General features: G+C 60.3%; 1 protein-coding gene across 20 annotated transcripts in view; it reads right to left on the bottom strand.

Moving 5' to 3' along the window:
* Positions 1-5,459: 5,459 nt before the first annotated feature.
* MICAL3 (microtubule associated monooxygenase, calponin and LIM domain containing 3) overlaps positions 5,460-13,098 on the bottom strand; it is a 134,436-nt gene continuing 126,797 nt past the window's right edge. For 14 of the 20 annotated variants that reach the window (XM_053916665.2, XM_071220222.1, XM_053916668.2 and 11 more), the window contains 4 exons: positions 11,102-11,167; positions 8,707-8,806; positions 8,474-8,547; positions 5,460-8,375 (listed from right to left, as the gene is read on the bottom strand). In XM_053916665.2, coding sequence (XP_053772640.1) covers positions 8,191-8,375; positions 8,474-8,547; positions 8,707-8,806; positions 11,102-11,167 — 425 coding nt within the window. In that variant the 3' untranslated portion in view covers positions 5,460-8,190. Of the gene's footprint in view, positions 8,376-8,473; positions 8,548-8,706; positions 8,873-11,101; positions 11,168-13,098 lie in introns of all 20 variants that reach the window. The other 6 variants (XM_053916655.2, XM_053916658.2, XM_053916666.2 and 3 more) reach the window with 2 other exon arrangements.

Raw genomic sequence — 13,098 nt, forward strand, 5'->3', positions numbered from 1 at the left:
GCAAAACAAGTAAGAGCCTGGGTTTCATACTTTACTGTGTGGGCACGCCTGACGTTCCCCACACTCAGTGCTGTTTGCACAGTCACCCAGGGGGCTGTGAGCCTGGGGGACAGGTGGGTTTGGGAGGAGAGAGGGAAAGAGAACAAGTCCTCTGGGGAGGAGGGGGAGCAATGGCCCCATCTGGCTGGGGGCCTGTGATGAGCTGCCCTGAGCAGGGGGCCTGCCTGTGTCTCCCAGTCCTAGGGCAGCTGTGAGGGGCGGGCTGTGGCCCAGCTGTGACTCAGCACTAAACCACCAACCTGAAGTTTCCGACCTCACCTCACACAGGTGTTCCCCCTGGACCTTTCTCTCTGGGCCAACAACCAGCGTTGCTGGGGTGGTTTCCTTCACCCACGGAATCGGAACAGAGTGGCTCTGCTCAGAATGGGCTCCAAAGAAGGAGATGGGCGGGGGCTTCCTGGGCAGGGAAGGTGGGGGCTGCCAGAGTGGGGCCCCCAGGGTGGGCCAGGCTGTGGGGCTCCCACACCTGCCGCATCTCATTCCTGCCCTTCAGGAAGGAGCTCTGAGGAGTCAGCTGAGCCCAGGGGAGGTCCTGGGGCCGTTGATTCTTTAGAGGGAGGGATGGGTATGCTAGGAGGGAGGGTGCTTGTGGCCTGTGTGGGACTTGGTGGCCTTGTGCCCCCAGGGCTGGCCCTGCGGCTAGGAGGAGCAGAAGTCTGGGCGTGAACCCCAAGGGCCCGAGACCTTGCCTCAGTCACATGAAGTTTCTGGCTCTTCATTCTGAAGCTGGATTTCCCTGCATCCCAGCCAGCCCCTGGTTTCTTTCTTTCATACAAGCGCTGTGTCACTGATTTCCTGGAAACCAGGCTCCAGCAGCTGCTGCTGGTTCTTGGCACGAGCGCTGGGGACGGGGACAAATCTGCTTGTGGTCAGGGGCCCCATTCGGTCCTGAGGGGAGGATGGAGTAGGTGGCGCTGCGGGCAGCATGTGATGCAGTGGCCAGAGGGCTGGCCCAGTGCCCACAGACTGAGAGCCCACGACGTCTCTGAGCTCCTGTCAGCCCCACACCACTTCCCGGGCAGAGTGGGTGCTATCTTCCCGCTTCCAGGGTCCACCAGCCAGGAGGTGGCCAAGCTGGGGCCACGTGCCAGACTGGAGTCCTGGTCCCCAGCTCATTTCACGAGGCCAGTGGCCTCCGATAAAGAACTTTCTCCTGGCCCTGGCTGGTGTGGCTCAGTGGATTGAGTTCGGGCCTGTGAACCAAAGGGTCGCTGGTTCAATTCCCAGTCAGGGCACATGCCTGGGTTGTAGGCCAGTTTCCCAGTGCGGGGCGTGAGAGGCAACCACACATGGATGTTTCTTTCCCTCTCTTTCTCCCTCCCTTCTCTCTAAAAATAAATAAATAAAATCTTAAAAAAAAAAAAAAAAAAAGAACTTTCTCCTGGGTGGAGGCAGGAGATAAGGACAAGCAGAGGGGGGCTGAGCAGAGATCACTGTTGGCCTGGAAGAAGAGAAGGATGGGAAATGTTTGAATTGGTGGACCCACCCAAACCCCTGGGACCAAGCCCCACTGCAGGGTGCCGGGTTGGGCTGCAGACCCCATACTGCACAGTGGTGCTGGCTCCCTCCCTGGTGAGCTCGCAGCTCAGCCCTCAAAGTCTCGGGAGGTTCTTGGGTACCTGGAGACCCAGCCACACCTCTCCATCCAAGGCCTGAGTGTTCCTCAGGCGCAGGTCCCACTGCCGCGTATGGGGTGGTGCTGGCATCCCCCTCAGTCACTAGCCTGCTGGGCAGGGCAGATGGCTTCTCCCTGCTCCCCCAGGCGGCCTTGGCCTGTCCCAGAGAGTGGTTGGTCCTTCCTGGGCGTCCTTGGAGCACTCCTCCAGAGGACAGCGTGGGGTTTGGGGTGAGGAGGCTGGGGGCGGACATTGTTCTGATGCTTCACTGGTTTTAAACATTAACTTCTTCACCAGCCCCTCTCTCCTGCACCCGATGGCAGCAGACACTGGCAGGTGGGGCTGCAGGGAGGCCAGGCTGCCACAGCCCCAGAGGCCGACAGGCACCCCCGTCACCCAAGCTCTGGTGGGCTGCACCCTGCTCAGGGCATCTGATAGCGTCCGCTCCCTGGAGCCTGGGGAGCAGGCACTGGCTGATCCCACCAGGTCACGCTGGGGGCAGGTGAAGGGCTTCGTGCTGATGGGGCCATGGCTGTCCTCCGCCTGGGCAGAAAGCTGGGGAAAGAAGACAATGTTTCTGCCCACTCCATCCCACCAGGACGTAGACATGCCCACTTTGCTTTATTGTGCCATCGCAGGAGTAGCGTTTTCTACAAATCGGAGGCAAGACCAGCAAAGAGATTCCAACCCGCTGAGACATGACTCTGGCTTTCCACGTGGTCTGGACCCAAACCTGCAGCCCTCGCTGCCTGCTGGGGAAGGGGAGGAGGAGCGTTCTCACTGCCCCGCAGAGCAGGTCAGGAGTGGGAGAAGGGCTCTGTCACCTCTGGGGATACACACTGCGGAGGCCACCGGGTGGGCCTGTGCCTGGCCTGGTGGGCAGGTGGACCTGGCGCTGGGCCCAGGGGGGAAGGCCCATCCTGTGCCGCTGAGGGAGTGAAGTTGCTTGTCGTGGGGGCAAATGACCCTCTTCCACAACGAAGAAAAAAGTAAGGACTGACTTTCTTTTGGGTGTTGGCCACACAAGGGCGAACAGGGGAGGGTGCATGGTGCGCACCCGCCCCATGCCACGGGAGAAAGGCACTCTCAGTATGTGTGTCTCTTGCCGTGGCTCACATGACTTGAAGTCGTGGACGGAGTCGGCAGTGCCTGTCCCAGTTTCTGTGGAACCAGAGCCACGTTGGCACGGAGAGGCACTTCCCTCCTCCTGAAACTTGGTCCTTTCTCCGTGCTCCTGCTACATGTTTATCCCCCAGGAGAACATGGCGGGACCCCAGGGCTGCTTTCCTGTCTTTCAGGCACCGGGCGGCTCCTCTGGAGAGACACCCTGGGACCGCCAGCCGTGGCTCCTCCTCTGGGCTGAGGGGAGGCAGCAGGAAAAAGCCGGAGGCGTCCCTATGGGCCAAGAGTGCTGACCCATGTCCAGCCCCAGGCCTGCAGCCAGCGGCAGCCCAGCTGATGTTCTGGGACCCTTGCCCGTCTGCAGTGACCTGTGTCCAGTAAGTTAGTTCCTGAACAGAGGATTTGGCGCAACTTTTTTTTTAAGATTTTATTTATTTATTTTAGAGAGGGGAAGGGAGGGAGGGAGAGAAACATCTATGCGTGGTTGCCTCTTGTACGCCCCCAGACATGTGACCTGACTAGGAATTGAACTGGTGACCCTTGGGTTTGTAGGCCCGAGCTAAATCCACTGAGCCACACCAGCCAGGGCCGGCACAACATTTAAAATAAAGAACAATAAATGCCCGGGACCCAAGATGACCTTGGGTGGCTGGGAGCCAGCCCTGGTGGCACTAGGATCTCCCACCACCCACTCCCACCTCACCCCCCCGGGCCTTCTTGCCGTTCTTCAAGATGGGTGTCAGTTCTGCCATGAAGGGCGTCTGCACCAACACTGGCCCTAATTCTAGTCCGAAGCCCTTAAAATGTGTGGTCCCCCCAGACTGGTCCCAGGGGCCCCAGCCCCAGGTGAGATGGAGGAAGGTGCCCAAGGCCATGTCTGCAGTGGGGAGAGGCAGGGACAAGTACCACGCCTCACGCCCCTGCCGCTCTCCCCGATGTAGTCAGACATCAGCAGCCTGCCCTTGTTCCACGGGAGCCATGTGAGCGAGTCAGCTCTGCTCTGGAGGCCCCTTTTCCTGGGCCCGGGGGACGTGCTGTCCACCTACCCTGGAGATGGGTCGGCATGGCTACGGCCTTCTGGGCCCAGGTTGCTGACAGTGGCAGGAAGACCCTCAACTTGGATCCTGCCTGGCTTGGGCCACCAGCACAGCGGGTCCCACCCTGGCCCATGGCGGATCCACTCTGTCCAGAAAGGCCATGCGGGGCATGGAAGGAGCGGGTGTGTACGTGTGCGCACGGGCATGTGTGTGTCACAGCACACCGTCTCCCCTTCCCTGGCTGTCCTGGCACGGGGCTTCTCAGGCCGAGGCAGCCAGCTCACGTGGCTCCAGCACAGGGCAGGAGACGGGGTTGGGGCTGCCACAAAGCTCTGCCCAGTGAAGATCCGCAGCAGCAGGGGTTTGGGGAGGCTCCTCACTGAGCTGGTGGGGAGAAGGCCTTCTGTGTAGTGACAGAGAGGGGCAGGGTTGCCTTCTGTGGGCCAGTCCAGTAGCTCAGGAAGTGAAATAAAATGGCACATTCTCTCCCTTCACCATTTTCCACTCTGACTTCTGTGACCGGACAGCGGGATTCAGATGCGGCTGTTTCTTAGAGAGGGAGGACGTGCCCGGCCCAAACCCACAGCCCCCATTTCCTGCCACGGGGGCTTCCTGATCTGCAGTCAAACCCTGCCTGCATCCAGTTCCAACCCAGGGGGTACTTGGAGGGACAAGAAGTGACCGGGACCGGCCACACAGCACTTCCAAATGCCTCTTCTTCCCTACAGGCCCACGCACCCAGCCTTTTTCCTTCCAGTAACTGGGGCCAAGGTGCGTGCATACCAGCTAAGATGCGGTATTTGGCATCCACAGGCTCTTTCCTTCTCTCTGGGACAGCTGGCAGTTGAGCCGGCTGACCTCCAGGCTGGGCAAGGCTCACTGGCACCCATCAGTCACCGTGCTGCTCTTGTCTCTGCCCCCGAGGGAAGTACTGTGCCTTTGGGACAAGCCCAGTTTTCCTGCCTGGCCAGCACACCAGGGGAGGGGGCAGCCACCGCGCCTCTATCAGGAAAAGCAGCCGGGGGGCTTCTTGTAGCCAAGAGTGGAGCATTTCCAGGACAATCACCTTCCCTCTTGGGGAGTGTCCACTAGAGGCGGGTGATGTTGGCTCCCCAAGGCCCAGACGCCAAGGCCCAAGACGTCCTTGGGGACGCTGACGGGGGCCTCGGGCCCCACAGGGCTGGCTCTCAGGCCAGAGCCAGGCCGGCCGGCTGCTGTGGGGACACAGGGCCACTCCGGCTGTGAACTCACTCAGGGATGTCCAACCTTTAGCGTCTCTGGGCCACACTGGAGGAAGAAGTTGTCTTGGACCACACATGGAATATATCGCAACACGTAACCACAAAAAATCTCAATGTTTGGGGTATGTTTACAACTTTGTGTTGGGCTGCCTCCTCGAGGAGCAGCTTCTCACCACCTTGTGTTGCTTCTGACATTTTCTCTAGTGGTAACAGTGGACGGCTGAGCTGGGGTAATATGGACGAAAACCCACCTCTTCCGTAACGACCTTGCATACACGCACACCCGCACCAGACACAACGAAAGGACTCGCACCGGCACCAGCTACTGGGGAAGATGGGTAGGGGTGGGGTGGGTCTGGCACAATGACTTCACACACGCTGCATTTCTCTGAAAACATTTATTGCGCACAAAATGGCCCATTCCCCTTTGTAGCTCAGTTGTTACCACTTTAGAAATGTTTTTCTTTCAGTTCACTTCCTGCTCCACTGAAAAATTTCTTTTGGAAGAGTCATCTGTCACTGCTGGTCAAAGAAGCTGGAAGCTGGCTCCTGGGGCAAAGGCCTGACACACCCCATGAGCAGGGCGAGGACCTGCTCTCGGCCCCCCACCACGGCAACTCAGGCTTGGGAGGGGGCACGGCAGCCACCCATGGTGTTGGCCATGTCTGGGCCTACTTGGCCTCGGGCATTTCCAAAAAACGTCTGTCCTGTTCCCGGCCTTCAAGGGGACCTACCCCTCAGGAGGAGGACCTGCCTGGAGCTGCATGCATGCACTTCCAGAGCTGGAAAACACATCATGCGGCACGTCGCCAGGGCTCTAAATAAACTGGAAACTAGTGGTTATAAAACGGGAGCTTTAAAAAGAGTGTCGTGTGGGAGTGGAGTGCTGGGGAACCCTGTACAGGCTCATGGGTTTTTAGAGCTTCTCGGCGAAGTCCTCAGCCCTGCTCCAGGGATGGGAGGAAGCAGTGTGCATTCCAGAGGGGAGAGCTTGGGCTGGCAGCATGGGCAGACAGCAACACCTCACATCCCGTGGCATTAGGCCACTCAGGGGGCCACTCTGGCCACGTCCCTTCCACTGCTCTGCACACGGCGTCCCTGCCATGGGGGTGGGGCGGTGACTCTCCCAGGGTGCAGCCAGGCTCCGAGCCTCCAAGAGGTGGAGGGTCTGCAAAAGGCCACACGGGCTGTCGACAAAGGTCCTGTCCTAGGTCCAATTTGACGGAAGACTGGGTTTTAAGGATGGAATCTAGAATACCCTCCTCTCCCCTTTTAAGAGACTAAAAATGGAAGTCTGTCAGCCTCGCAGCAAGCAGGGTGGGAGGCAGACCTGTGGAGGCGGCTGGCGGCACCCCGGCCACCCACAGGAGGGGTGGCAGCGCTGGGGTGATGTGAGGGGTAAGACAGGCGCTCTGCTCTTCCGCGGCGAGGACAAACGTTCACGGTGAGGCACAGTGTGGTTCCCCATGGAAGTCCGAGGTCAGCACAGATGCCCGGGCTGCCTGACCTCAGGTGGCTTGGACAAGCTGCTGGGCTCAGCTCTCTGAACGTTGGCCACTCTGCACGGGAGTTGGCTGGAGGACCCCCCCGACTGGCCTCACACCGGTGGGCTACTTCTGTGGATGGCCAAGTGGTGCCACGCTGCCCCAGGCTTCCTCAGACTGTGGCTGAGCGGTAAGGAATCACCTCGTGTCTCCCCACCAAGACCTAGGAACTGAGGGGTCTGGCCTGGAGAAACCAACCTGAACCCCGATAGGTTGGCCCCCACCTGCTTGTCTCTCTGGTTGGATCTGAAGCTGGGAAGAGGGAATCCCAATCAGGTGGGCTCACCAGGCACGGGGTCAGCCAGTCTGCAAGAGGGCCTAACCCCAACTTCCTCCAATAAACATGTTGCAGGAGGTGAAAAACCCTGGCACCAAAAACAGAGAAGGAAATGGGTCCTGCAGAGCCGGGGTTCCCACTGGGAAAGACGGGCGGCCGCACACTGAGCTAAAATGTCTTCCTGACAGGTGGGTGGTGTCGGCACCAAGTTTGGCGCCAGCGTGAGGACAGGGTGCCGGGTGGAGGGGACGGAGGCGCTGGGAGTGGAGCCCCCAAACCGGGGTGCTGTAAGGAAGGGTAATCAACAGACGGTGTAACCAGCACACAGGCAGCAACTGGGGACGCCTGTTGCCCCCACACCAGGTGCCAGGTGATCAGTGTCCCTAATAAAGATATAAAAAGGAAGTCTTTCTTTTTCAAGTATTAAAAAAATAATTGACAAAAAGAGTCTGAAGCGTCTGAGTGTCTTGCTGGATTGTCAGCTTCATTTCAATGTGCAAACGCAGGAAAACACCGGGAGGGTGACTCCCGCCCGGGACAGCAGCCTCACGCCGCTCCGTCCTCGGGGCCTGACACATCGCCGAGTCAGGATTTTCCAGTGTTCAAATGGTCGTGAATTAAAAGCAAAATGCAGCAATACACAGGCCTCAGGCCACAGTCAGAGACAGGCCTGGGGCATTTGGCCACGTGGAGTCCAGTGTGTGGTGCGGGGCTGGGAGCAGGGCCCTTGTGGGTCCTGCTTACTTGCATGTTGAACTGGGCCATGGGGCCCCTCAGCTTCCCAGTGACATGGGGCAGCGGCACGCTGACTGGCCGTGGCCCCTACTGGTCTTAGTTCACAGGCAGCTTCCTTGGCTGTCTCCTTCATTTCTTTGGTGGCACTTTGGGGCCGTGAAGACAGGCCCCTCCTCTGCGTGGGGTGCACCCTGGCGGCTATGGGTTTGACAGAGGGAGCTGCTTCCTTCTCTTGTCGCCCATGGCTGCACATGAAGGGACACCGGTCCCTGCGCATCCAGGGGGACCGCGTAGTCCTTTCTTCCACCCGAGTGGCACCACCGCCCCGTGACCTTCACTCCCTGGGGCGGAAGTCAGGCAAGTCTCCTGAAGGAGGCAGAGCCGCCGCGGGCAATCACCTCCACCCGGGCTCTGCGCCGCACAGATGCCTGACTGCTGCTTGAGAGGCCCGTGGACGCCCAGGAGGCACCGGCCTGCTCGGCTCTCGGGCCTGGGTGGTCTGCAGGGCCCAGCTGGGCCGGAGTAGGCCACGGACCAGCCAGCGTGTGTGGCAGGAGCTCAGGACCAGTTCAGGCTGAAACCCTTGGACAACATGGCAGCCTCCAGGTCCCGGTCCTCCTCCTTCTCCCGTAGCCGCTGCTCCTCCAGGAGGGCCACCAGGGCGTCCCTCTGCTCCACCACCTCCAGCATCTCGTTCAGGATCCTCTTCTCCTCCGACAGCTCCTCCTCCGTCTTCAGGTGGTCTGGGCAGCGGCAGTGGCAGTGGCGTCAGGCCTGCGGGGCGGGAGGCCGCAGGCCCACACCCAGCCTTTCCGGGGTGGCCTACCCTCATCCCTCTTACCTTCCACGGCCATCCGCTCCCGGAGCTCCTGTTGCAGCCGGCTCTGCCGGTCCTCCAGTTCCAGCTCCCGGGCACTGGGAGGTGGGGACAGAGAGGGAGACAAGCAGCAGTGACTTGGGGACCCCGTCTCCTCACCCCCTAAGTTAGGACAGAGCTGTACTCCTGCCGTGAGAGGCACCAAGCTCATGCCCTTCCCCACCCCCGTTGGGTCTGCCCCATCCCCAGCCACTCACAAGATCATCAGCTCCGACTCATAGCGCACCATGGCGTTCTTTTCCTGCACCAGCCGGAACCACTCCTGCATCAGCTTGGGGTCGTCCTTCTTGCCCATGCCTGCAGGGGGAGGGCGTGTCAGGCGCGGCAGGCGCGCTGTCCACCTGGCCAGCAGGAGGCACCGCACTGGGGCAAATGTGCAAAGAGAGCAGAGCGAGATGCTGCCGGAACCGCCCAAGCCAGGTCCATTTTGCCTGCCACCCCAGAGGGCCATGCCCACCCTGGGGCCTAGTGGAACCCGTGCTTCCCACTTGTCCTGCCCAGGCCCGGCCCTCACCCCTCAGTACCTGGCCTCCATGGGCTGGGGCCTGTCCTGGGCCTGTCAGTAGTTTCCCTCCGTCTGTGCTAAGCGCTGTGCCCTTCTTTTCCTTGCTCATTCACTTGACATTCATTTGGCACTTGTACACACTAAGCCTTCGGGCCGAGGCAGGTGTGAGTTTGTGCACCACACTCGGCCTTTCACACTGCACTCGCTACCCTCAGCTCCTTCTGGGTGCTGCCCCCTCGGGGATCCACCTTCCTCTCATCCTGACCAGACGCTCTCCCCGGGGTCCTGCACGGGACAGGCAGTCCGTCCCAGGGTGGCCACCAGGCTCCTCACCGAGGGCAGAGCAGCACCAGCGGACCCCAGACTAAACGCGAGGGCGCACCGCTCGGATCCGCCCAGCTGCTAGCGTCTGGGGGTGCCGCCAGCTGCCCCAGTGCTATGCTGCTGATACCTCCCTCACCACCAGGGGCAGCCTGGCCCCGCTCCGCTTGACCGTGGCAGGAGGCTGGACAGAAGACCTAAGGAATCCAAGTACCCAAAGAGGGAGCACAAAAGCCCCACTGAGGTGCTGCCCGAAGGCAAACGACAGACTGTGGCACCGGTTCCTCGGTGCGTTTGCATTACAGACTGCTTCGGGCATCTCGGGAGAGCTAGGGGCTCTCTTCCTCGGGAGGAACGCATCTGTGCCCACCCAACAGCCTCACAGGGAGCCTCGGGGGGGCTCACGGGGTCCCCGAAGCCTGTCCACGGGCCCTGGCTGAAGAGGCGTTAAGACTGGGGAACTTTTCAAGGTGCTCCGTGTTTTAGGGCCACTGGGTTGGATGTTCTATCCTAGATATGGCCAAATTCAGGAACACACGGAGCACCCCCTTGGGTGGACAGTCCTCATGTGTCCAGCTCCTTGCTCATGGCTTTCCTGCAGCCTCCACACCTGATTCCCTGGCACACTGATCAAAGCCAACTCTCCTTCCACTGTGTCGTTTGCTCGACACACACAGGCCCAGGCCAGTTAGTCTTTCCAAGGGCCTCACTCTGTAGAGGCAGAAACAGGGGCCACGCTTGTACGCGGGGGGGGGGGGGGGGGGGGGGGGGGGCGGGGGGTTAGTGAATGTGGGCACAGTGCCTGGGGGCGCATGCAGCGGTGACGCCCTCCCTGCCTGGAGGACTGGCTGAGCCTGCTACTGTGGAGTGTGTGCTGGTGCTGGAGGGTCTGGGCACTCCCCCCAACCCTGACAGACTTGGTTCTGGGGCTGGAAAAGCAGCCCGCAGGCAGTTCCATGCACTCCTTTCTGAGCGTCTCTGCACAGTGTGCCCACCACGTGCCCGCGGAAGGTGGAGACCCGAGGCATGCAAGCCGTCCGAGTGGCAAGCTGTGAGCACACCAGGCGGTCTCTCCCACCCCACCCCCACCCCGAATCCCACGGGGAGATGCCCAAACACCATTCACGAGCGCTGGTAGACACTGCTCACAGCCAATGAGCAAAGGCACATTGAGAGTCAGAGGTGAGCAGCATGAGAGCGGAGGGAGGGGTGAGCGAGGGTTAGTCATGACCACACTGCCCACCCTCCCCACATGCCTCAGCAACGACAGTCTCATCCCCACAACAGACTTCAGGTTGGACAAACTTAAAACACACACACACACACTCGGCAAGACACGGGGCAGAGAAGTGTGCTATCATGGTGGTTCAGGGGAGGAACTCGGGCATCTGCATTGACCAGTCTTTGAAGGACAGTATTCCTCGACGCCACCGGTGCAAACCGCCCATGCTCCTGGCCCCTCTACCTGCTGCGCTGGGGACGGAAAGGCCGACCACGGACCGCAGAGCCACGTCCTGGGACTCTGCTTGGCCTGGAGGCCCCTGGCTTCACTCCACACCCCGTCCTCCCCTGAGACAGTCCAAGGGATACTGTGCCTTGTCAGAAACTGCTGCACACTCATGGAGTTTTGAAAGAGGGCTCTCAGGTTTCAGAGAGAGAGAGAGAGAGAGAGAGAGAGAGAGAGAGAGAGACAGCTGGGCAGTGAGTCCCTCTTCAACTAGTGCTGCTACGACTTGAGAGGCAGTGGGGATGGGGGGTTACGTTACCTTCCTGGACACAGCAAGGGCAGAAGGAGAGAGGTCTACGCCGTGGAGTCCCGCCACTGGGCTCAACTTCAAAAAGGACCAAACAAGGAAGAGGAGGAGGAGACAGAGAAAGACACACGGAAGAGGAGAGGAGTGTGGGAGTGGAGAGAGACAGGGGGACGGTGAAACAAAAACAAGCAGAGGACAAAAAGCATAAAAGTGAGAAAGGAGCAACAGGAGGAAAAGAAAAAAATACAAGAAGTGGAAAAGCAGAAGCAAGGGAGACAAAGTCTACACATAAGTTAAGTCCTTTCTCCACATGGGGACAAATAAATGCAGACCCGGCTCGGGCGGCCCCTGAGGTGCACGCGCTCCCTGGCGGGCTGAGAGTGGCTCCCGGTGGGGCTGCTCCTCCTTCCTCCAGTCCTCACCGAGGGGCAGTGGCACCAGGCATCACCACACAGGGGCCTTTTGAGTTTTGGGTGTTGGGTTCCTTCCTCAAAAACACCCAAAGCCCCAGGACAGGCCTGCTGGCCTCTGTGGAGCAAACCTGCTGCTCAGTTTGCAGGTGGTAATCCTGGGCGGCTGCCCAGCCTGCGCCCATGCTCACAGACCCTCACGCTCCGATGGAGCTGAGCTCAGACAGGCCACAGGCCGCGGCCGCAGCCGTAGGAGGCAGTGTGCCGGCCAGGCGGCAGCCCTGCTCTGACAGGTGCGATGCTCGGATTGCCGAGCTGCTCCCCCATGTCCGATTCGCTGTCCCCCATGTGCCAGCGGGAGCCACCCCCCTTTTCTCCTGTTCCTCCCATCTGCACAGAGGGGTCCGATGCCACAGCAGGAGAGGCTGTCACACTCTGGACTGTAAGACAGGACATGCCAACACTGACAGCCGTGGACGGGACGGCTGGGAGAGGACAGTGCGCAGACACCTCGGAGGCTGACAGCTGATGGTGACGGGGGTGGGGGGGAGAGGGAAGCTCAGCAGGGACCATCACAGAACCACAGAGGCACACAGGGCGTGCCCAGCAGACATGCCTGGGGACTTTGGGGCTGGCAGGTGAGTGGGTGGCTTTACCATGAGGACATGGTGTGAGCAGTGAGCCTGTTCCAGCCACTAGACAGACAAACATACGGCCCCCTGCTGTGCAGCAGGGCAGCTCCGGCCCCCACCTCTCCCTCCCGAGCCTCATGTGGCCTCCACAGTGCTGTGCATGCGTGTCTGGTTTCTGGTGAAACTCAGAGCTGCAGCCAGAGCTGTGGGTGCAATTGTGTGAGATGCTGGTCACACCCAGAGCTCTCAGCAGACTTGGCCACGACCACCGCCTCGTGGGGGTGCGGGGAGTGTTCCTCTCTCAGCAGACACGCTGTGCTGCCGGCCCGCCTCCAGCCTTCCCTGTGACGAAAGCGCAGAGTCCGTGCTGAGGACACGCAGATAGATCCCAGGAAACACGTATGCTTGAGCACCCCGGTCGCATCCTGGGACAGATGTCGCCCACATGCGTGCAAGGCACAGGGACATGACACACACGTGCTGCGAGGAGGATGTGCCTGCGCGCATCTCACAGAACAGCCTCCAGGCCTCTCTTGCCGACCACACCCTCAGAGGCCCTTCCACAGACAGAGGATGAGAGGGCCTTGCAGAACGTTCAGAACGGAAATCGGGAAGTGAAGTCAGAGCAGGCAGCACTGGGTGAAGCGAGGGTCTAAAACAGCGACCTCGACCCGCCACCTCGGCTGTGGCAGGGAGCTGAGGGCAGGGGGCCCCCTGAGGGGAGCTGGTGAGCCCACACCACGTGGCTCTGGCTTTCTAGACTTTTCTGCTCGCTCTGTAATGTCCATAACCTATGCTATTTTAATCAGGAAACACAGTTGATAAGGACGGTTTTACCAAGAACCCAAGGGGTGCAAACCGAGGGAAGCTTGAGTCCGACAGGGGGGTTGTGCACAGCCTTAGCTTGCAGCGAGCGTGGGCGGCGGAGGCCCCCGTCTGGGTGCCTCTTCTGAGGAATGGGCCCAGT

Source organism: Desmodus rotundus, chromosome 13 (assembly GCF_022682495.2).
Source record: "Desmodus rotundus isolate HL8 chromosome 13, HLdesRot8A.1, whole genome shotgun sequence".
Taxonomy (NCBI): domain Eukaryota; kingdom Metazoa; phylum Chordata; class Mammalia; order Chiroptera; family Phyllostomidae; genus Desmodus; species Desmodus rotundus.